General features: G+C 38.6%; 1 protein-coding gene across 1 annotated transcript; it reads right to left on the bottom strand.

Annotated features, from left to right (window-relative positions):
* Positions 1–1,208: 1,208 nt before the first annotated feature.
* On the bottom strand, positions 1,209–3,816 carry LOC146373861 (uncharacterized). The gene is made up of 3 exons (XM_084950145.1): positions 3,441–3,816; positions 3,211–3,352; positions 1,209–3,059 (listed from the first exon to the last, which is right to left on the bottom strand). The coding sequence occupies exons 1-3, from the start codon at positions 3,814–3,816 to the stop codon at positions 1,601–1,603; spliced, it is 1,977 nt and encodes a 658-aa protein (XP_084806271.1). The 3' UTR covers positions 1,209–1,600.
* Between the last annotated feature and the right edge of the window lie 20,746 nt (positions 3,817–24,562).

Raw genomic sequence — 24,562 nt, 5'->3', positions numbered from 1 at the left:
ATTGGGTGTGGGGATTCTAAAATTGGTGTATTGAATAATACATTTTGGGGCTTTCAGGAGGATCAGATCCAGATGAGTAACAATGCCACTGCAATTCTGAAAACTGAATAAACTGAAACGGGTACTAAAGTCTCTTTTAATCTTATAAAACCTAAAGCCTTTATTTGAATCCCTCTATATTACCTCTAGGTATATAAACCTGTTTATACCCACTGCACTATTTTTATAATATTTTCTGCCACTATTCTGTTTTGAGCTGTCCTAGGTCATGGTGATATAATATTGCTTCAGTCTGATGAGGAAGAGTGTTTGTGCAATTGTTGAGTTTAATATAATAAGTACATGGTGACTAGGGCTAATACAATAATGAATGCATATAGGAGTTTGTAAAGAAAGCAACTTAAAGAAGTCCAATTGATCTCTTTTCAAGCTCCCTAGACTGGTAGCTCATTGACTGGTCTGTAATTATAAAACACAATATTAAAAAAAAAAAAAAAAAAAAAAAAAAATTATTAACTCACAGAAAATGCCCTGTTTTATTTCAGTTTCTGTGGACCCATTAAAAAAATTGTAGACAATGAAAAAAGTTTATTTTTATCTATTACTTATTTCAGTGTAGTATGAGTGTCCTTTATTGTTGGGTAATGCCATAAAATTTATGAAAGTAAAAGTTAAAAATACACAATTTATGCCCTTCTTCACATTTCCCAAAGCGCTCCAGTGGGCCGGATTGGAGTCTTTACCAGCCCGATCCATCATAAAGGATGTGAACCTATTTATTTGCAGTATAAATCCTTCTGAATGCATGAAATAATGCATAGTGAGAGCAATAGCCAGGCTGCTGAAGCAATACTGCAGACACAAACACACACAGATGCACAAGTACATAGTGGTCATTCATCTAAAGTTTCTAAATTTTCTGCCCATATGCTGGAATCCAGTTTGTATTGAAATAAACAGTCACTGGTAATGTTGCCATCTGGTGGAGTGCAAACTCTGGTCCAACACTTTTCCCTGGTGCACAGCAAATAAAACTCCCCATCAAAACGATGGCCACTGAAAATATTTAGGTATAGATTTGGACAGAAGTCGGGGCATGAAATATTGAACACCAAAACATATTGAGACTAGGAAATGTATTAGGAGAGTTTTAGATTGTGAAAAATATGAATGTTTTGATGTGTTGATAAATAAATATGTAGGGGAGAGTGAGGTAAGATGAGCCACTTTTTACTCATGTTGCCCTGGATGTGAGAAAAAAATGACACAGAAATAGAATGATAACATATTCCTTTATTTCAGGATGTCTCCTTTCAAATGTAATGATCAGAATCTATGTCTGATGACGCTGCCCAAAATAATGACCTATTAAAAAAAAATGCTCCTTTGGCTCAACTTGCCCCAGATTAGGGGTAAATTGAACCTAGTCAGTGGGTAAACTGAGCCATCTTGGGGCAAACTGACCATGTAGTTTTTAAAATGTAAAACTGATCATATTGTGAAAACAAACCATTTTAACAGTTGTAAACCTGTGAGAACAAACCTGGAAACTGGTGGTTTCTAAACAAACCACCAGTTCAAAACCATTTATTCAAAAGAACTATTCAATATTCCAGTGATCAAGGTTGCAGGGGAATATGAACTGTTGCTCCCTCCTTGCAGTTCCTCCAGCCTGTTGAGGTTGAGGTAGCTTCTTCAGCACATCCTTGCGTGGGAAAGATGCCTCATCATTTTCCTTGAACACAAACGTGGGTTTCTTACTGCTAGTGATCCCTCGGATTCTTCTGAGAAATCTGGCACTCACTTCATTGTCTGCAAAGCTGTCAACCAGGCCAATGTAATGGTGGCTCCTGGATTTGGATGCAAATCTTACGATGACAAAGTCACCAACTACCAGGTCTGAGACATCTGGTTCACTTCTTTCATCGCTGGAACTGTCATACTCAGAAGTGTCTTCAAATGGGATGGGAACATCACTCTCCTCAGAGCTGCTTTCCACTGCAATTTTTGTCTGGGTTTGTTTCCTCTTCCACATTCCTTGCTTTTTGTGGATTATTTCTTTTTTGCCTTTCAGTTTATTTGTCCTTTCTTCATGGGCTCTCTCAATTGCCTGCTTTTCAGGTGTATCAGTCAGGATTCGTGTCTTCACACGCTTTCGATTTGTTTGTTTCCTGGGCTGCTGACTTTTGGGTAAGGGTAGAATATCAGTGGGAGACACATATCGAGCATGGTTGGGGTCACTTCGTGAACCACATGCATGTACAGGGTCTGGTGAAGGTAGCTCAGCAGAAAGAGAGGCTGAAACCACAGGTGCAACACCTTCAGCGGCAGGCTGCTGCTCCAGGTTGGGCCTGTCTGACACCATGGATGGCTCAAACTCTGCATCAGAGAAGATATCTCTGTTGTAAGGGAAAATCCCAGTGGCTCTAAATCCCGAGGAGATATTTCGTGGTGTCATTGCTGACATGAAAGCATCATTCACACAACCAGCAATTTGGTATATGCTGGCAGTTTTGCCTGGGTTGGACCTCATCCAGCCATCAAGAGCTCTGTTGTAATAGGTTTTAAATGGACCATACACACACTTATCCAGAGGCTGAAGGCGATGGGAAGTGTGGGGTGGAATTGTGAGCATTACAATACCACTTGTTTTTGCTATGTCCAAAGCCTTCAGTGAAATGTGGGCTTCATGGTTATCCATGATTAGCAGCAGTGGCAGGTCAGGGGAGCACTTGGTCTGCTGAACCAGATGTTCAAGGAACACAACAAAGACATCTTCACTGATCCAGCCTGATCTTGTAGTGGTACCAATTGATCCCGGAGGTGCTCCTGCAATGAAGTGGTCTTTGTATCTAACCCTTGGGAAGAGAAACATCGGAGGGACTGCGTTACCAGTCGCATTGACAGCACAGACTACAGTCACCAGTTCGCCTCTTTCAGCAGATGTGATGGAGCCCACTTGTTTTTTTCCTTTTTCTGCCACTACCTGCTTTGGTGTCTGTACTGTTGTTACACCTGTTTCGTCAACATTAAAAATCATGTTTGGGGGGAATTTATACCTGTCAAACAAAAAAAAAGCAATGATGATTAGTTAAATTTTTAAGTAATGCAAAAAATGTTAGCTGAGAGTACGCATATTTATTCACTTAACTGTTGTTTGTAGTTGTCATAAATAGTTATTAATGTTTTCAATTAGATAACTTCTGTTACCTGTCGATCACTTTAGCCAGATTGTCAAAGAACTCCCCAACTGTAGTCTTATTGAAGGCTGTAGCTCTTCCCAAAGATGTTGCCTCAGGCATACGGCAAGAGAGATGGTGGCGTGCCAAAAAATTCTTGAACCATTCTTTACCTAAAAAATGTAATGGTAAAGTAGTAAACTACACAAAATACATTAGTCTGTGCCAACCTACTGAAATGTTGTTTCTTGCACTTCCTACCGGCTAAACCTTTCTCTGTCCAGTTGCTGGGAGTAGGAATGTTGTTTCTGCCTGCCAATTCTAATGCCAGTTCACGGCATTTCTTTGGGGAAATGCCATGGAACTGCTCTGCAAGCTTCTTGATATGCTCTGCTAGCTCCTTCTCCACCTCCTCAGAGAAGACTCTCTTTGCTGAAGCTGTTCCACTATAGCCAACCGATTTGACCTCCTGTGTGTCCCTCTTTTTAATATATCTCCTGAGTGTTGACCTGTCAATTTGTCTTTCTTTAGCCACTGATCTTATGGACTTTCGTCCCTTGACTTCACTCGCTGCCCTTTCAATCTCCTCCAGGGGTGTTGAGCCCCAGCTGGTCTTCCGTCTGTAGGTCCTTGGCATGATATCTTTTCTATAATAGTTAACATATGACAAATACAACAAAAGGGTTCAGTATACTGAACTAAAATACTATTTAATAAGTCAGAGCCTTAAATAAATTTCAGTGCCTTATGGTGGGGTAGGTTGAACCATTGGATCAATTTACCCCATAGCCTTTGGCTCACTTTGCCCCATAGCCACCATTTTAAAAAAACGGGCTAGCTTAGCAATTTAGGCTAATCTTTAGAAAACTTCTTCAGATGATATTATATTTTAGAAACCCACCAACATGTATAATATATCATTTTAGACACAGATACATATGTTTTAATATTACAGTCAATTTACCTGATATGCAGAAATTTTACTTTGACAAGCAAAAAACATTTTTTTGTGTAATACAGACTTACCCCTTCTCCAATGTGCTCCTCTTTAATATAGCAGGATGGAAATGATGAGTGCTTCCTGGATTTATGGTCACATGACAAAACATGTACACAGTTACCTAGATACAAGGGGTGGTTCAACTTACCCACTGGCTCATCTTACCTCACTCTCCCCTAATGTTGTGTAGAGCTTAGAGCCAAAATGTAAATCCCCTGATGAGTCACAGCTTTCAGTCACAAAAGAGTTTAGTAAGGCATGTGTAAATTTTGCAAAGACAGACATAATATAACATTGCATTTTAACACAAACCAACAAGTTAAACCAGTTTATTACAAGAACATCTCAAACTACCTTTTTTTTTTGGCTGCTTCTCTCCCTTGACTTATTTTAAATTACTTGGCTTATCCTAGCCCCTTTTTTTTTCCATCTCTATTGTCACAACAGCTCATATCTCAGTGATAAAAAAAAAAAAAAGGACAATACATTGTTATAGCTGCCAAAATATTTTCATAAACTGAAGTTACTGATATTAAATATATATAACAAAATTACATAAGAAGTTATTCCTGCAGATCAGTAGGATCTCTAGCTGTGCATGATTGTGTGTGAGCGTGGTAAGGTGCAGGACAACAAAACAAACAAAAAAAAAACTGAAGAGAAACTAAGATGACATAACCACAGGACTCCCTGCCAAGCCAGAGAAGAAGGGTGCCAGCAACATCCTAAGGCTTGTAGACTGAGAACACCGGGCCCAGGTGCCTCCAGTTAGCACCGACAATCCCTTCACCACCCACCAGGTATCTGAAACACATGAAGACAAAGAAACAATTGACACGAATGGGCAGAGATCGTCAGAGTGCAGTCAGCTTAAAAGATTTTCACTATAGCAAGTTAGCTTATTTGTGTGATTCAATTATTATTTTTTTACTCCCTTCATACGGTTTATTTTCTATCTGGAAAGCTCCATAAAACAACATCTGATCAATAACAGCCTGAAAGCACTGCTGGATCCTCCTCTCTTTCCCTCTGGAAGCTGGAATTCATTCCTGACCCACAGCCAAAGCCACCGCAATAACCCCCCCCCCCCCCCACACACACACACACACACACACACACACACACACACACACACACACACACACACACACACACACACACACACACACAAGCCAGCTCCTGTTGACATAGAGTGATGATACGCCAATTGGCTGGTTATCGCCAGGCCTCTCTGTGCAAATATTTACCAGATCCCTGAATGACTGACAAATAAAACATAAGCAGGGAATAAATTATAAACAGGGCAAACACTCATCCGAACCTGAAAATGAAAAAGTGAAATCTATCTACCAGTAATAAATATCTGATTAGGGGAGGGAGTAGTAGAGAAGAATTGGAGTGCAAAGAGAGGAGTAACAAGCAATTAGAAGGGGAGGAAAGAGAAGGAGATGAGGACACAGGGGAACAAAACTAGCTAAAAGGACAGGGGAACAGACCCAGATATGAGGGAAGGGAAGGAATGAAGATGATAAGCTCAGACAAAATCCCCTCTTAATTGGCTAAGCTTGAAAACACCAGTTGCATTTGGGAAAGAGACCAAAAACATCTTTCAGTTTCCCATATTTTAGGCCAACTTAACTTCCTTTTCCAGCCCAGTTTTTAAACTAACCAGAGGAAAACATCCTTGAATGCTGAGTAGATTCATTACATACTTGAGGAAATGTATCAGGAACCAGAGTAAATGACAACTGCCATGAGGGGCACAAAGTGAAGGGGCACAAAGTGGGACCTGACAGCATGAAGCTGGAGCAGAAAGGCAGACGCGGTGAGACAGGCTGACATTTAAACACGAGACATGACATAAAGGTGATTTACCTAGAATGGTGTGATTGTATCGAGAATTCCCACACCAAGTCAGATAAAGCTTATTGTCAAAGAAAGTCTATAATAGTGAAACAAAAAACGTTTGTTACTGCATGCAATGTGTGTATAGATCAAAACATGCCCCACTAAAATGAAGGCTGATAGAACATCAAACCTATGACTAGCGGTAGAGAGCCATTGGACTGTTCACATATAAATACGAGAACAGATTTACCCAAATTCCTCTCCTGCTGCATCCAACAAAAGCAGGAGATGAACTCTGTAAGGAACAGATAGGAAAAGACGAGAAAGGGTCCTTGAAATCCTGGCGGGTGCTTTGAAAATCTGCATAGCCCAAGCAAGAAACAACAGACTATAGATTTTCTTTTTCTTTTTTTCTTTTTTTTTTTTTTCTTGGTCAAGGTCATAACTTGCTTGTTAGCCTAAGATCCTAAATGGATTTCCTACAATTAAAAGCCATAATCTTTTCATAATCTGCTCATCTCATAATAAGTTGCAGTTCACTTAATTATATCGACATCATTCACTTAGATTAAAAAAATATGAATGCCAACACCGTCACTTAACAGCAAAAGTTCTGGGTTCAAATCTGCTGGCCAGCTCGGTGCTTTCTTTGTGGATTTTGTCATGTTCTCTCTGTGCCTGTGTTCCCTCCAGATGTTATGGCTTTAGGACATTTTAGGTTAATTGGTGGTTCCAAAGTCGCAGTAGGAGTGAGTATGAAAGCGAATGGTTGTCTGTCTCTGTGATGGACGGCAAATGGAAGCCCATTTGCACCCTGAAGAACATGAATGATGATATCGAGCTTAAAAGAATGAATAAACTTAACTTCTTGGAATGCAAGTTCTCTTGAAGCCCTGGTCCTTGGGAACAGGGCAATACCTTTTTCTCTGGTTTCCACCTAAGCTGGGACATGATATTAAATGTCATTGTCCTTACCGTTCTGAAATAGACTCATACTAAATTTTGGCATGTTCAAAGTGCTAAGATTTTGATAAGTCAACAGAAAAGAGGAGCACAACTGGCAATCCACAATTACAACGCTATTTTCATGTGGCAATTGTCCATAACCACCTTTTTCCTGTTAATCTGCTCAAACAACATAGTTTGCACCTTATAAGTACCTTAAAGGGGCTTTTTCTGCACTTGTCATTTTCTGTCAAGTATGTAAAACTAAACTCCAAAAGTATGACCTCTTCTCACAATTTGTACATTCAGTAGTTATTTGTGACAGTGAGCTTTTTACCCCACTTATAAAGTGGAACCGTTAATAAAAAGTAAATTAAATTAAATTTCCTCATCCAGACAATTAAGTGTCAGATAAGATGAGAGGTTGTGTGGCAGATTGTAATCCAATGCAAAGACTTGAGATTAATACTAACTGTGAAACAAGAGGATATATGCAAGCCTCTATCCAAACTTCTTTGTACCTTCCACTTAGTTGGGTGCGTGTGTGTCACGCTAGTATACTATTGCAAGTGTAGCAGTACTAAAGACCAAAATGGGCTCATTATTTGTGGGAGGGCCCTATTTCATCTTTTAAAATAATACAATCAGCTATGCAAAAAAAAAATCTGTTGAGGAAACCTCCCTGATGATATTGCTGTAGACACCAATCTAAGGTAACATTATGGAATCCAAACTAGAAATCTGTGTATTAAAAATAGTAACATACCTGTGCTGGCTAATAATATTCTACATTTACAGGAAAGCATAATCCTGGACTTTTGCCCTCAATATAGTCATTATATCATTTGTCATAAAAACTGGTATTTAAAGCCTCTTCCCTTGAGAGGTACAAACTTATTTTTGTAATTTTGCATCTTTAGCTTTATTACACACTGTATAAAAAAGTATCTCCATCTAAGCGTCTTTTCTGCCACTTGTTCAGGGCCTGGTCACTGTGGCAGTGGGTCAACCGAGGTAATGGCACAAATTCATTCCATCTTTTCCTGTCAGATCCAAAGCATTCCTAAGTCAGATCAGATATGTAACCTTTCCAGTGTATTTGGGCTCCAGCACTAGGTTTGCCACTCTGACTCTGATGCAGCTTCATCTTCAGTCCCTCACAGGAAAGGTTTTGGTTTTGTGTCGGTTTTTTCAGCAGACACATTTCTCACATAATTCAGAATTGGTCTGTCAGTACTTTGTGTTTAACACCATTTTTGTCCTTCTGTATCTCTTATCACTCATGTTAAATGTATACTGGCAATCTCACAACAGCAGCTGTCATTAAACCACATTATTGTGCATTTTGTGAGGCTTTCTAGTGGTACTAAAACAATGATTTATATGGAGCAAACCACTTTAGTAATGACTGCCAGTTAAAGTAGTAGCTTATTTATGAACCATCAACTGTTTTCTGGCAGGTAATCATCACATCCAGCACAGAGATGCTAAACTGTCATTCCAGGCCAATTTATAGTTGGATACAGAACACTGCAGTGCCTGTTGAAAGTTGCCATCTGATTAAGCGAGGAGAAGAACTTCAACTACAAAAAGCACGAAAGTAATTCTGCTTTCCCTTCAAATTCATGAAAATCATAGAAAGTTTAGGACAGCTCTGGAGGAGCCCACAGGCCACTGTTTAAGTTGCTTGACCTCTAGAGTACTTGCTATACTACTGACAAAGCTTGCATATTTGGTGTACTTTATGTGTAGTGCAGTCATGGTCACTGCAAATGGCAGGACTACTATTATATGTAGTAGTCCTGAAAACTACTAGTATTAAAATAAATTTAGTTGTTGAATGTAGCATTAGGCATGTGATACTAATGAAATGTGTCAGCCAAGAGAGCACAACAATGTCCAAAGCCTTGAGCATCCCAGGGAGAAGTGTCCTGAGTCCCCCGAGTCTGCCCCCTCCGTAAAAGACATGTTGGCCTTGTTCAGGTGTGCCTCCAAGTGCTCTTTTCAGAGCTCAACTGTATCATCATTCAAGTATTCCCCCTGCTTGAGCAAAGCCATTATCTGACAGCTTGGCAGAATTTCCTTAAGTCCAACCTAAAGTGCATCTTCATGCATTGCTTATGCAGCCCTGATGGACGTCAGGGGCATGGGGCCTGAGTGGGTTATGGCTCAAGAAGTCATTATCGATTGTTGTGGCGGCCAAGTCTGTATATTTGAAGCAGCAGGCAGACGCTGGAGGGCAGATGGACTGTGTGATGCCAGGCAGCAAAATCCCAGGTGTGACAGCTCAGGGAGGAGATGGAGAAAATTATTGTAATATTTAATTCTGGTTTTGATAACAATGCCAAAAAATGCATGTATGCCTAATTAATTACATTTAACCCTTGAACACACAAGTATCATACAGGCCACCTGGACTGTTTTTGTAATTATGAATAATTCTCATCTTTTAGAAACCATTCAAATTTTCTCTTAAGCCCAAAATGACTGAGGAGGACACATGGTAAAATCTAGGCGCAGCTGATTTTTCCATGTGTTCAGAAAGTGGCACCTTGTGAATGCTTTGTGCTACCATGATACAATAAATATCCCTGTAAAGCTTGTCTTTTCTACCTTTCGGAAACCATTAGAATTTTGTCTATAGCACAAATGGTAGCAAAGTTACAGTCATTTAAAGAGCGCTTGTAAAACGGGTCCGCTGCCAGATCGGTAAGTAAAAGGGTTAATAATGATGATTATGCTGTGCATTTGATCTAGTAAGTTTTATGTAATATATAAAAAATGATTACTTAAATTTCAGTAGTGGTGCTTTTCTGATAAACTCCACTTTTTTAAATTGTTTCACAGTCAGTATTCATTCCAAGTCTTTGCATTGGATTAAAATATGCTGCACAGACTCTCATCATAAGTATGAGTGAGTTCAGGGACAACATCTTCATTTGAAACAATCTTTTGTAGTGTAGATTAAGCCTGCTAAGCACTTCTTTTCTTCTAGCTCAAGGATAAAGGTGTCAACAATGTAGAGACAACAGGAAATTGAAAGACTATCTTTCTTGTTTTGACCTGAAGTCAGGCCATACATCACTGGTACAAACCCTCAGGAGTCCAGAGGCAGGCTGTGCTCAGCTTTTAGATCAATTTATGGGGAAACAAAAAAACATAAAGACAACACAAAATAAGAATAAAATAGTTGATCTGGTGTCTGATTTTATATATTTGGTAAGTGAACAAAAATGGATGATGATTATGAAATGTAGTGTATTCGTGTATTGATTTAGTTAACCCCTTAGGCATTTTTGTCTAGCACCACAATCATGACAACTTTTGCATTTCTAATTTACATTATCCCTTTAATTCTTGCACTACGACATGAGTGGTGTGCTTCCAGTAGACATAAATGTATTGAGCAAATACTGCATTGAGTATCAGGGACCCTAAGGGCTTTTCCTCTAGCATTCATATCTATCCTACCTTGCTAATACTGTATATAACTTAAGCTCAGCTAAGTGTAACTAGAGCAGTTAGATAATTGCTTCAAGGGGATCAGATAACAGGCAAATAATCATATTTGTACTGCCATTCATGAAGCTTCTACATTGTATGTGCAAGGCACATTATAGGTGTAGTAGACTATAGTCAAAATTGCAAAATAAATTAATAGAAAAGGTTCAATGCAGATTTCTGTTTTTGTCAACAAAAACTAGCACAAACCCTTACATATTCACAATAATGGGTTGCTGTATGTTGCACACCACCACTATACCCTTTCTGACTTACAGACTTCTACAGTTATGGATCTGTGCTACTGCCAATTCATATTTGGTCAGCACGAAAGAATGAGAAAGCAGAGAGAGCTGTAATGCCAAGGACTGTGTATGGTGCACAAGAGAGAAGTACCCTGATCCCAGTGTCCACAAAGCATTAGATTGCTTTCACATAGATAAGCTGGCGAAGCCCCTGGGCTCTTATTTAATGCCCTCAGCAGCTATGCTGTTGTCTGCGTGGCTTTACATTTACAAGGTTGTTTATAATGATAATCACTGCCTGACCCAGAACAGGATTGAATCATTCAGTTGCTGGCATTTCTTTGCTCACACTGCTGAATCATAAACTGTTGAACCTAGTGGAGTGAAGACGTTTACAGCGAAATATAGTTTGCTAAAAAATGTAAGCAAACATTTATCCTCCGAAATACTCAGATCGCCCATAAGTTCAGAGGAATGCTACAAGGCTGTCTGATTTATTTATCAGCTGTCTATAAATAAATTGAGGGCATCATATTGAATTTGTTTGCAAAATCAGAGTAGCATTTTATGATCATTGTTTGATTCACAGACATTCATACAAATCTGATATACACCTATTTTCTCTCCTTTAACCACTGTAGAGCTGATTGTGGGCTTAGGTCTCCCGCCTCACATATTATAAGATAAGTCCTACTTTAAACGGCCTCAGTCCTTTCATGTTTTAAGATGGATTGGCTTACCGTGAATTTGCATGCAACTGAGAGAATATGAGGACAATCACTCGGCAAAATCACAAATTAATTTGATTAGTCACTACTAATGGTTGTACCTGAAACCATTTCAAGCCCCATAATATTAATAATGCAGAGCACTGTGCAGCAATATAGATATTAATAATGCAGCACTGGTCAACAACAGGACACATATCACACATGCTGCAGGCAGAGGCTAATCATTATAGGTTTTATTAGCTGTTTTTATTCATGTTTTATTAAATCAGGTAGTTTCTTGTGGATCAAACACAATATATTTCAAACATTCCCAATGCATTTGACTTTCTTTCAGAGTTATCATAAATGGTTTAATGCTCTATGATGAATTAATGTGCTGTAAATTCAAGTTTAGCATCAAGTAAAGCCTAATAAACTAAAGTGCTTATTTTCCAAAGTTTCAGTATTATGAAAAATTATCTAATTTAATCAATTAAAAGTTTTAGTTTAGGTAAAATAATTTACTCAACACATGTTCATGTGTTCAAATTCATTTTGTGTTTCTATTACAAGATCAGTCACAATGCTAAAGTTCCAACACGATTAAGACCCCAGCAGTGGAAGAACTGGACAAGAAGGTTGTAAAGTGATCAATAAATGTGATCAGCAGAGTGAGTGCCTGGTTGAGTGGTCCATTTCAAGCTCTGTTAACTTCAATGATGGTGTGTCAGAAGCAAAGATGAGGTTTGTCAACGCACAAATGTTTTTCACACAGTTTACCTGATTTTCCATCTAACCAAACTCATTTTTTCTTACACACAATGTTCCTCCATGATTAACCTGTAATAATCATGTAATATGTGATAAGGAAGTAAGACATAGAGAAAATATGAGAGCTTATGTCACTTTTAAAAGGAGATATTTTTTCTTTTTCTCTATTTTTTCCTTTTTCAGTTTATTTATATTTATTTTCACTTTTAATCATTTTACATTTTTCAGTGTTGTCAGCATTCTCACCACTGGTCAATCACCTCGATACTATGGAGCACTTCAGTCTGTTGCCTTTTGCCTCACATTTCCTTTTCAATATCATACATTTATGAAAGACAATAAACAAGCCCATTTGGGAAATTCCAGATAACGGATGCATTTCTACAGTCCCTGTGATCTGAGTTCCAATTCCACCTTTTGAACAAATTTGGTCGATGTGTTTCATTCCATAAAGAAGCTAATCCTGTAAATTACTGCTGTCTTCTGTCTTGAAGCATGTTCAGCTACCAGTTGTTGAATCTGGATTCTTGTTTTTGTGGGAATGTCCATGCCCCACTGAGAAATCCTGAAGGTTGGCACACTGACTCCTCCAAGTTCCTGTTTCAGGTGTCTGGTCTCTGAGAAATCACAGTATCAAATCACAATGGTTAATCTGATTCTCTATGTTTTAGTTTCTCAACAGATACGTTGCTAATCACCTTGAGTTAGAGGGAAGAGTGAAGCAGCTTTTAATAACTCAATGAAAACTTCACACAAAACAAGAGAGCCTTCACAGAGAAGATTCGGATAATGGAAAGGGAAAAGTCCGCTTCCTTCAAACTGGGTTTGTTGTTCCTATGACTTTGTTGCGTGAGTTGGATTACTGTTTTGATGTCATCATCATTCTAGTAATGTTCCATTCTAGTGCCTATATCTTTATTTATATTTACAGGGTTTACTGCTCTAGTCTTTATGTTCTTACTTCTTGCCTTTCTGGTTCAGTCAGCGTTTCCGTGTCCGACTTATTGATCAGTTAGTGTCTGTTACCCTGTTTCTGCTATCATGTTTACCGTTTACTCTTCCTGTCATGGTTCCTCATTCTTGAACTCAGAGATTTTGCTTTGAATGTGTTTATTGTTCTAATGTGGCTCTAGTTTATTCTTTATACCTATTGCACTTTAGTATCTTGAGCCTTAGTTCTTGGTTGCAGTTATTTTTTGCAGTTAGTATCCCACATAATTCAATTCAATTCAATTCAATTCAATTTTATTTATATAGCGCCAAATCACAACAAAAGTCGCCTCAAGGCGCTTCATAGATACAGAGAAAAACCCAACAATCATATGACCCCCTATGAGCAAGCACTTTGGCGACAGTGGGAAGGAAAAACTCCCTTTTAACAGGAAGAAACCTCCGGCAGAACCAGGCTCAGGGAGGGGCGGCCATCTGCTGCGACCGGTTGGGGTGAGAGAAGGAAGACAGGATAAAAGACATGCTGTGGAAGAGAGACAGAGGTTAATAACAGATATGATTCAATGCAGAGAGGTCTATTAATACATAGTGAGTGAGAAAGGTGACTGGAAAGGAAAAACTCAATGCATCTTGGGAATCCCCCGGCAGCCTACGTCTATTGCAGCATAACTAAGGGAGGATTCAGGGTCACCTGGTCCAGCCCTAACTATATGCTTTAGCAAAAAGGAAAGTTTTAAGCCTAATCTTAAAAGTAGAGATAGTTTCTGTCTCCCGAATCCAAACTGGAAGCTGGTTCCACAGAAGAGGGGCCTGAAAACTGAAGGCTCTGCCTCCCATTCTACTTTTAAATACTCTAGGAACAACAAGTAGGCCTGCAGAGCGAGAGCGAAGTGCTCTAATAGGGTGATATGATACTACAAGGTCATTAAGATAAGATGGGGCCTGATTATTTAAGACCTTGTATGTGAGGAGCAGGATTTTGAATTCAATTCTGGATTTAACAGGAAGCCAATGAAGGGAAGCCAAAACAGGAGAAATATGCTCTCTCCTTCTAGTCCCTGTCAGTACTCTAGAGTGTATTCTGTTAGTCTCCTGTTATTTTCTGAATTTTCCCCCGGTGTATCATTGTTTCTGGTTTGTACTGTATGTTAAGTTTGTCTCTGCATAAGTTGTTCCTTTGTTGTTTAGTTCCTATTTTATTTTGGAAGTCTCTGTTGTCTTGTGTACCTTGTATTGACTTCCCTTGTCTCATTATCTCTGACTTATTTCTACTGTGTCCCCCACCTGTTCTTCACTACCCTCATTACCTCATGTATTTATTATCCGAGTCTCCCCTTTTGGACTTCATATTTTTCCAGTCAGCAATAAAAACTTGTTTTATGTTTCACTCCTTATTTTTGATCCCCATGGTCCCCACACGTATCCATACATATCCATAATTCTGTGTTCCACAATTATCTCTCTATTCTTCTAAATGTTTTGCCTTTGACGCTCCATGTACTTCACTTTTCCATATAGTGTTTCCTCAGATTCAGGTTTTAAACCTTTCTTTTAGTTATATTATTCTAACCTTCCTGGATTTCAGTCCTCTGAACACTTTGACAGGGTTTGGTACAACTTGGACATATGGAACATATATTCACCAGACATTTTCGGAGATCTCAGCTGTGCCGAGTCAAGTCTTTCAATTCTGTTTAAAATTATAGTTTTCATTTATAAAGCTCATTATACTTGTACGCCTGTCCAACTTTATAAAAAGCTGAATTTTTGTTATATGTAGTCCTCATAGAACAACCAAGCTATACACACACGATGATTCTATACAATCATAATGGAGTTTTACGTATTAGACTACCCAACAGAATCGCGTTTTTCACATTAATTCAGGAATAATGTTCATATGAATTCATAAAGTTCCATGAGACAGTGGTGAGATGTGTGGTAAGAGTGACAGGTTGATAGTTAAATGTGCAGCACTCCGTTATGGGAGTGGGATTACATGAGGGATTGGCACCAAGGCCCTTCTTCTTCACAGTAGTGATGGGCAGGCTGATGGATGAGGTCAGAGAGGCGTTTCTGTGTTGTTCTCAGAGGAACAGAGGATCTATTGTGGAGGAGAAACCAGGTGGAAGAGGTGCATATGCCCTGGAAAAGTGAGTAGAGGCAAGACAGAATACATGTGTGTGGATGAGAAGGAGACGGGTTTAGCAGTGAAGCTTCCAGGACTGGAGGTAGTGAAGGGATGTGGATGAGATACCTGGGGTCATTCCTATGTGCACAAGAGAGGTAAAGAAGAGAGTGCAGGAAGGGTGAAGTTGCTGCAGACAAGTGAAAGAGTGAAAGGGAAGGTTTACAAGATGGTAGAGAGATCTGATATGATGTATGGTTTAGAAATAGTGGCACTGACAAAAAGACACGAGGTGGAGCTGGAGGTGGCTGAGTTGAAGATTTTAAGGTTTTCACTGGGAATGAATAGAATATACAGGATTAGAAATTAGTATATACAGCTGAGGATGAGCAGTTTGTAGACAAAGTTAAAGGAGCAAAGCTGAGATGGTATGTACATGTCCAGAGGAGGGATACTGGCAGGACGAAAAGAAGACAAGAACAGAGAAGAATAATGGATGTAGTGAAGTAGAACATGCAGAGGGTTGGTGTAACAGAGGATGGTAGAGATAGGGTTAGATAGAGGTAGATGATCCACTGTGCTGACCTATGAAGAGAGCTGCCAAAAGACAAGAGATGATTGATCAATAAGGTGGACAGAGGGGCTGAAAAAATGTTTTAAGAATAAAAAAATTAAATTGGCTTATTGTCAGGGGAAAAAATGAACACTATAACCCTCCATATAGGTCATGTGTCTTTGTTCTTATTATTCCAACACTTGTTAGATTTATATCACACAGTCAACACTAGTTTATTTATCGGCTAGTTTTGAATTAGCCCAGAATTCCTGAATATATAACAAAAATATTTGCATATTCACAAATATAGGAACTTTGAATTATTACAGTAAACCTTCATTGTACTGCTACAGTAGATTGTGAGAAATACAACACAAGAGGAAAAAAGTGTACCTGTTTACGGTATGTGCCAGACAAACCCACGTCAAAAACTCCCATATAATTGTGTTCACTGATTGTACTTGTTCTTTCTGTCACTTAAATGAAAAATTATCTGCTGACAAAAGTGCCCCAAAAATTATTATTTTTTGTTTAGTAGACACATTTTGGATTATAAGTGCCAGCTGTAATAACAGACAAGTTATATATAATACAAAAACACAGGTTTTCATAACAAAAGCCATATTTTCAGCATTGAAGCTGGGCATTAATGCAGCTCAGGTACATAGCAAAGAGAGTGTAAAGTAAACAAGAAGGTTGTTCAATATGATAACAGAAAAGAAATGTGCTGAATGCATTCTACTTTGTTTTCTTGTCCGCCTATAATGCTCAGAGCAGGTAGGCAATTACAGTGCAGTACAATTATATACTATATATACTATATCACAAAAACAACCCTAGCATATAACAAAAAAGTAATATAAAGACAGGCAACTGGTAAATGTAAATTGCTAAATAATGAATACATTGGCAACCAATTAGATGACTATTTTATAAAATAATAATAATAATAATAATAATGGATTGCATTTATATAGCGCTTTTCGGGGCCCTCAAAGCGCTTTACAATTCCACTATTCATTCACTCTCACATTCACACACTGATGGAGGCAGCAACAGTTGTAGCCACAGCTGCCCTGGGGCAGACTGACAGAAGCGAGGCTGCCATATCGCGCCATCGGCCCCTCTGGCCAGCCAAAATGTGCTTGGATGCTTGTAGGATGCATGTTTGAAGTATATGTCTGTGTTATTTTTTTATACACTCCATGCTGTTAAATATTTATTTACTGTGAATATTTCAATTCAAAGCTAGTTGGTGTTCTTTTGTCTATTTTATTTGGTCAACATGCATCAAACGGAGTCTGCAGAAATCCACTCACACTGAGTTATTGGTGAAGTACAGTAATTCTTCATTGTCAAGTACCATTATTTTGATGGTCTATTGTCAGTTGAATTGTTCAGCACAGCTAATAGGTCCATTGACCCTGAAGTGCACTACAGAGCAATCATTATTAATGCAGCGACTAGCTGCTAGGCAATCTAGGGTTAAGGGTTAAGAACCTTAGATTACATCTGAAAACCAGTGTGTGGAGAAAAGAGTGAGCATGAGTGTTAATGAGTGGAGAGGCCAAAAGAATGAAATTGTTAAAATAAATAAAAAGCAATGGGAAATATATATATATATAAATAACAGTGATGCGGCAGTACAGCAAAAGCAAAGAAAACTCAGTGATCCCAGTGAGACAGTACAAGTGTTCTAGTAAAGAAGAAAGGAAAATGACAAAGCACAGAAATGCAATGAGTTTACCTTTCGCATCTGCGCCAGTTGTGCCTTCAGGCCCTGATTCTTCTGATGACCAGTATGGTATATGTTGATGGCTTGGATCTTATTCCTACCGTTCAGCTGACTTACAAGATCCATTAAGGATGTACTTTCAGCTACAAAGGCAAATGGCATAAAGGCAGACAAACCCAGAGCTGAAACAGAACAAAACTAGAACATCTGGGAAAAAGAGGTGTTACACAACACCAATGCCAAGCAGCTAGTGGACCAAAGAGCAGATCACAGCATCCTCCCAGAGGAAGAGCCGGTCAACATCACAAAGCCATCCAACAATGAGTGTCCTGCACGAAAACAGCACCAGGACTTGACTCAACCAGACTAATACAGGGCAGAACAATCCAGATCATGAAATTATATATAGCCATCCAACGATGAGTGTGTATACACGCGTGTGTGCCTCTGACTTTATGCTATTATGCTAATGTAGCTATGTACCTCCTTATGCCTTGTAATGCCCCCTTCCCGACCTATATCTATAATCCATAGCTGTTGAACTTCTGCCTTCCATTCCTCTCTCACAGTCTCTCGTTTCCTCATCTGTAGGCAGGTGCTTGTCTGCTGGTACTGACAAGGTAATGGAAAGTTGGGATGTGCACAGACTACTAAACAACTGGCTACACCAGCAACTGAAAACAGGACAGGAGAAAAAGAAGAAAGTAAATGAAAATATAGGAAAAGAAACATGATGGAAAACCAAGTAAAAAAGATGGGAGGGGAGTGTGTAAGACGTGAAGACAATTTCGGAAAAGGGGGCAGAAACTCAGGCTCGGGGGGAAAAGTGGAGATACTCTGGGGATGACAGACAGGGAACACCACCAAGGACAATTTCGGCATCAATTCTACGAATCCCTTTGAGAAAACAGAGTAGTTAAAAGATTGAGGTAGTTGATGCTGCTAATTGCTTATTTTCAGGCTTACTGCTTATGCATTTCTATTTCCATACAAAGTGACTGACAAGATCCAAAGCAAGCAAGAAGAAAACAGGGAGTGATTTTTTTTTCCTGAGGGCATTCTGCTGCTGGAGGACTCCATGATCAAGTTGAAACTATGAATAATTTACAAGATTTGATGGATGCTTCTGTCGAATGTGTCATTCGGGGTGGTCCTAAACCTTAACCTGCGGGCTTTCTTCCAGCCAGCAGGTGTTTAACATGGCAATGATCCAAAGAAAGAAAGATTTTCTTTAAACTCAACAAATACTGTTCCTGCAAATGTAGCATACAGTAGTTTCAATGACAATCAAAATGACTATATTTCACTTTACTAGTTGAAGGCAGGTTTCCTCCTAGTGTTATACAATGGATGTGCTTCTGGTTCCCTTTAAAATATTTATCAAATTCTGTGGAATTGTCCTGAAGTGCTGCTGCTCGGGAATTTAGACCACAACCACAGTTTTCCTCTGCACACTTTCTGTGTAGCCAAGTGCAACCTACAATGTTTACAGGCATTATCTTAAACCTGACTATTTAATTTAGCTATTGTATCAAATAGAACGATAGATCATAGAATAATAGATAAATGCTTTTAATTTTCCTAAATCATTCTCCTTTTTTGTAAAAACCTAAAAACTTCAAAACTTAAAACCAGATTTACTATGTCAGTGCAAAACCCTCTTTTGGTAATAAAAAGGAAAATATTTGTGATGGAAAAATGTAGGCAAAGTTGTTTATGCAGCTGGTGTTTGAGTTTTCAGAGTGCAGCAATTTGAAATCTTTATAAATTTAAATAGCAGTAGGCAATTTTGTTGCAAACTGCGCTAAATTTAACTGGGGAAAAACAAAGCTTGTCTTATTTTGCGCCACTTGTAGCTGTGACAGTTGCTGCTAGGTGCTGATTTATTTGAAATGGCGGGGGTAGATGTTGTCAGAACAAGTGTGCAGCCTAATTTGAGCTTATGGATGGCTCGAAGCTGTAAGCACAGTGCCAAACCTTTGGCCATGGATATTTTTGGCTCTAACTAATACTGATTTTGATGAAACAAAACAGAACTTAACTGACTGAACCTAATGTGGAGCATCAGAGAAAGGAGAGAATCCCACTACATCCCAGCCAAGTTAATTATTACAGAGTGGCAATGGTTTTGCTGTATTTCAGGTTTTGCGCTACATTTCTGCATGGAAAACAGTCCATAAAGAAACTACTGAGAAGTCTATCGCTCTCCCTCTCACTGTCACACACAATAACTTTTGTGTAGTTTTTTACATTTTTTTGTGACTTTCTCCAGTCCAATCTGTTACATAAGATATAAAACTACAGTATCATGACATTTTGAAATGTACCACACTGTATATCCATGAATTTACTCCTTCTTTCATTCATTCCAAAGCTAATCCAAGTAACTTTCTACAGCATGAATTATATGTCTTATGAGTTACAACTTAAGGCCTTTACACACCAGACATACTGTATAAAATCCATGTCAATATTTAGCGTGTTAAAAATATTTTCCAGACTCACCTGTACTTAATGGAGCCATTCACACCAACCAATTTTAATTTTGCCAGACAAATTTGCAGTATTTATTTTTTTCAAACCAAATTCATTTTTTCGCATAGAAATAAATGGATCTGACCAAACAAACCTCTGCATTTGGCAACAAGCATGCTTATAACTCTACATGCGGACTAGTTCTGGCTATATAATGATATGGAAAGTAAAAAAAAATTAAGTTTTACTTCAGACACACAGCTAGACACTGCTCGGGGTCAATCGGCTCTCTGAAATTGTTTCTCTGCCTCCTCAGAAATGGTTCCAACTCTGGCAAAAAGAGCTCAAACTACCCCACTGACATCCTGAAATATGTACGAAAGCAGTCATCATACATCTTCAACTCTTGGCTCAAGCTATGAAATTCTCCCTGCTTCTGCCTTCTTGCAATAACTGAACGAACCCAGAATCTCCATTTCTTCCTTTTCTTGTTTAAAAACATCAGGACCAGCTCACCATCGCTTAATGTTGACATCATTCATTTTTGAGGATGGATGATTTGTACACGTTCACAGCATGTTCAGATCAGAAAAAATTGGAATTTTCACAACAAACTATCTATGTAGAAAGATCAAGGAAACTTACCTCTCACACAGATGCACTGTAAATACTAAAAAACCCCACATTTTTAACCCACTATATATTCATGGTATAGCTGAAAAGGTCTGAGTTAATGTGCGCTACAACCTATTGTGGGTACAAAATGTGCCGTAACATAACGTATTTTTCAGTAATAGTTATATTTCATATATACAACATGTCACTAAATTCAGTACTCAAAATATAGTTACAATTATGTTGTTTCTTGTGTTACAAATGTTTTTCAGCTGTCAGCATAATAGATAATGACAGGTAGATTACTATAACCAGCTAAAATGAGGTTGCAGGCAGGAAGGAGGAAAATTGTGGAGGGATCATCAATCTCTCTACTGAATTATGGGAAAATGGACATTATATTTATTTGTACTGCATAGAAAGACAAGAGCATGATGGTTAAGTGCAAACTGCACTCAGGGCAGAAACAACTTTATTATACCGCTAACGCAACATCAGTTCTTTGCAAGCATCTGCACAGACAGCATGCTGACACAAATCTAGCAAAGAACCCAGTATGATGTTAAAGGTGAGTGTATGCTCACCCTAACCCAGCAGCTGGAGCCTGATCTTAAACAGATAACAAAAGCAGTGATGATCAGTCATGCTTGTAGCGTTGAAGCATTTACATTAGACATGTAGTGTTGATCACTATGAAATCTCTTTCATAGGTTTACAAGGTCTTTTTTGCATTGTCAACTTTATTTTCAAACTTAAACACTCAAATAAAAATCTTATGGCTCATTAGTTTTTCTGAGTAACAACCCCAACACTGGCAACAAATGATTATCAACAGGTTCACTAAAACCTGGGACTAAACAAGGTGGTTGTTAAATATAGACTTCAATATCATCACATCTTTACAGCCACTCTTATGAAATAACGTTTACAGCATCATGTTGTATGTGTGGCACCCCTGCATTATGACATGATTTTCTTTTCAAATTACCTTTTTATTTATTTTACTCAGCTCATCTTCACGCTCTAAAGATTTGCGCTCCTCTTCAGTGTAGAAGCTTTTGTCATGCAAGCTGTTTCACCAGTATACATCGCCTCAACCTTTCACCAGACACACGATCAATCTATCAAATATGGAGTACTGCCATGGGTTCAGGAATAGAGCTAGCATCATATCATTTAATTGTTCCCTCGAAGAGCCTATCCGGCCATGAAATACCTTCTACTTTTTTTTTTTTACATATCTGATTAAGGCTCAGATTATTTTTTTCCACCTTTCCAACAACCACTTTCTCTCACTTCTAATCGTCCCAGCTACCAGAGCTCTACACTATGCACTGACAGGGGCAGATGTCATGGTTCAATAACTGGGATGTGCCAAGCAAGAAAGCAAGTCTCAAAAAAGCAATGCTATTATGGAGTGGCTGCTTTGGTGCATGTCAGAGGGCACCAGTGTATTTTGGGTGAATACTGGTGGTTTTTAAATTTTATACATTTTGTGTGTTTTAGTTTTTTATTTAATCTTATACATGCATAGTTAACTAAACTCATAAATGTAGATAACATAACAGAAAAATGACAACAATATGCTTCCCTCCACCTTCTATTGAATCCTAATCCTTATTATAGAGCTGCTCTTCAGTCCTGTTGAGCAGCATCCATTTTCTCTTGTGTCCCAGGTGTAACTAATTTCCTTACTAGATTATTTGACTGAAAAAAAGTGCTTAGTCTCCTTCAGAACCAGAGTTCAGAACCCCTGAAAGAGACCTTCACAGAGTATGCTACAAACTCACCAGAGGCACACAGCAGCCCTCTTAGCTGTGATATGGTGTCTTAAAATTGGTTTCTTGCCTTGTGACAAAATGCTGAAAATACTTGATTTTTATAGGACCTACTCCTGAGACCTTTCCAAGAATAACACAACTAGTTGTTTGTTTGAACTGCAGGCTGGATATCTGATTTTTCTTGCAAAAATAAAAGAAATGCAGAGAAAGGCTGCAGGTTTATAATGTCTGGTCCTTCGCTTTCAAGCTTTTAGTGACCTGGACCCTACCAGTAGATGCTACAGTCTAGGGCAGTGTAATTTTTTTCAATCTCCTCTTAAGATAGAGTTTGACATTAATACTGTTAGCTTTTTACTTAAAGTTAACTGAAATATGAGATAAAGGCAAAAGAAATATGTAGTTTTTCCACCTTTTTCAGTTGCACTATTACCATGCCCCCAGTAATATATAGTAGATTTTACTGAAACACTACAGCAGAGGACAGTAACAACTAGGCTAAGGTTAGCATGCTGACATTTGATAATGATCAGTTAATCAACTGATTTGATTAGCAGCACCTGGATGCTACTGGATCCAGGTCCTTAATTCCTATGGAAGCAATCATGGTGTACTTAGTTTTTCACGAGGCTATGAAAGCTTCTGTTTTCATAATTGTAAGCCTTGTGGACATTGCTGGATTTGTCAGCAACACAAAATGTTAAAGTTCTCAATATGAGCATTACCACAGCACAAACACAATATATTCATCCCAAACTGTACATTGAGAAACAAGGATAAGTAAGAACAAAGCCCAACACTTAAAATCCAGGATTGCAGAGAGTTTTAAACCTCCCACTGGTAATATCCAGCTTCACAGTGTTTTGCCCTTTCCAGGATTAGGCTCTTTTGCTGGAGGTTCTTTGTTGAACATACTGTCCATACACTTGTTAATATTCTCTGCACCATAGAGATTAAATGACCCTCCACTAATGGTTGCCTATTTCATATTTAACACGTCCTCTTTCTCCTCTCTATGCTCCTGGTAATGTGATATGTAAGTATAGCATGGAAAATGCAATTTGAAAGGCTTTGGGGTCTTTTTCACATGCTTCATCTACTTGTAAATGCAAGACTGTAGTAATGGAAAGTTGCATGTACTCTGACTCAGAAAGGTGGATTTTTGATTTTCTTAGCAACTATTCAAAGGACAGGGAAGTCCTAGCATCATTAATGTCATAGCTGATGGAACAAACTGTTGTAAATATTGTTTTTTGTTTTATTATTATTATTATTATTATTATTATTATTATTATTGGTAGTATTGTCTGTAAAAGATTAATCACTGTAGCTGTTTCTTAGCTTAGCACAGATAAGGTATAAAGCAGCAGTCCCCAACCTTTTTTGCGCCACGGACCGGTTTATGCCCGACAATATTTTCACGGACCGGCCTTTAAGGTGTCGCGGATAAATACACCAAAATAAAACTAGTACCGGTACCGAAAAAAAAGAAGATTTATTCATAACACACGTGAAAAGACCCAGGAAAACCGAGTTAACGATAAAAACAATAACAAAATAACGCTGAAAACCGATAAAAACCTTGAAAACCATACATTTCACACCTGAGCCTCAACTCTCGCGGCCCGTTACCAAACGACTCACGGACCGGTACCGGTCCGAGGCCCGGGGGTTGGGGACCGCTGGTATAAAGCATTGGCTACACTGAACTTATTTTGCACTCATCATTTCTAGCTTTGATACCTGCCCCTACCAGAAGAAGCAGTTTAACATTTGAGCCAATTAAATTACATTAATTATCTCACACCTGTCTTTATCTTACATGATTTGGAGGGACAAGTCAAGACCTTGTGAGAAACCAGTCCATCGTTGTGTTTTAATGTTGTCTTATGAGAACATTTTGCCAAATTCAACACATCCACTTTAAATTTATACCAAGGAAAGAAAGCGCTTCCCTCCAAGGCAATGCTCTCCTATTGACATTAAAGAGAGCTATTAGTAGGGATTTGGTTGAGGGGATCATTTTAGCACAGTAACCTGGGTATGTGCAGATAAACGGTTTAGCAGTGACTGTCATTAATGAAGACAAGCTCATTTCATCTCCAATTATCAACGCTTCTCAAAC

The sequence above is a fragment of the Perissodus microlepis genome, chromosome 14, assembly GCF_051167445.1.
Source record: "Perissodus microlepis isolate ML-2025 ecotype Zambia chromosome 14, ASM5116744v1, whole genome shotgun sequence".
Lineage (NCBI taxonomy): Eukaryota > Metazoa > Chordata > Actinopteri > Cichliformes > Cichlidae > Perissodus > Perissodus microlepis.
This window is presented reverse-complemented; position numbering and strand designations above follow the sequence as displayed.

What these genes read in the sequence shown, in the direction of transcription:
- LOC146373861 (XM_084950145.1), bottom strand. Translation starts at nt 3,816, where the DNA reads ATGCCAAGGACCTACAGACGGAAGACCAGCTGGGGCTCAACACCCCTG. An exon ending in GACAGAGAAAGGTTTAGCCG is followed by an intron (nt 3,353 to 3,440) that starts GTAGGAAGTGCA and finishes TACATTTTTTAG; the next exon opens with GTAAAGAATGGTTCAAGAAT. An exon ending in CTGGCTAAAGTGATCGACAG is followed by an intron (nt 3,060 to 3,210) that starts GTAACAGAAGTT and finishes TTTGTTTGACAG; the next exon opens with GTATAAATTCCCCCCAAACA.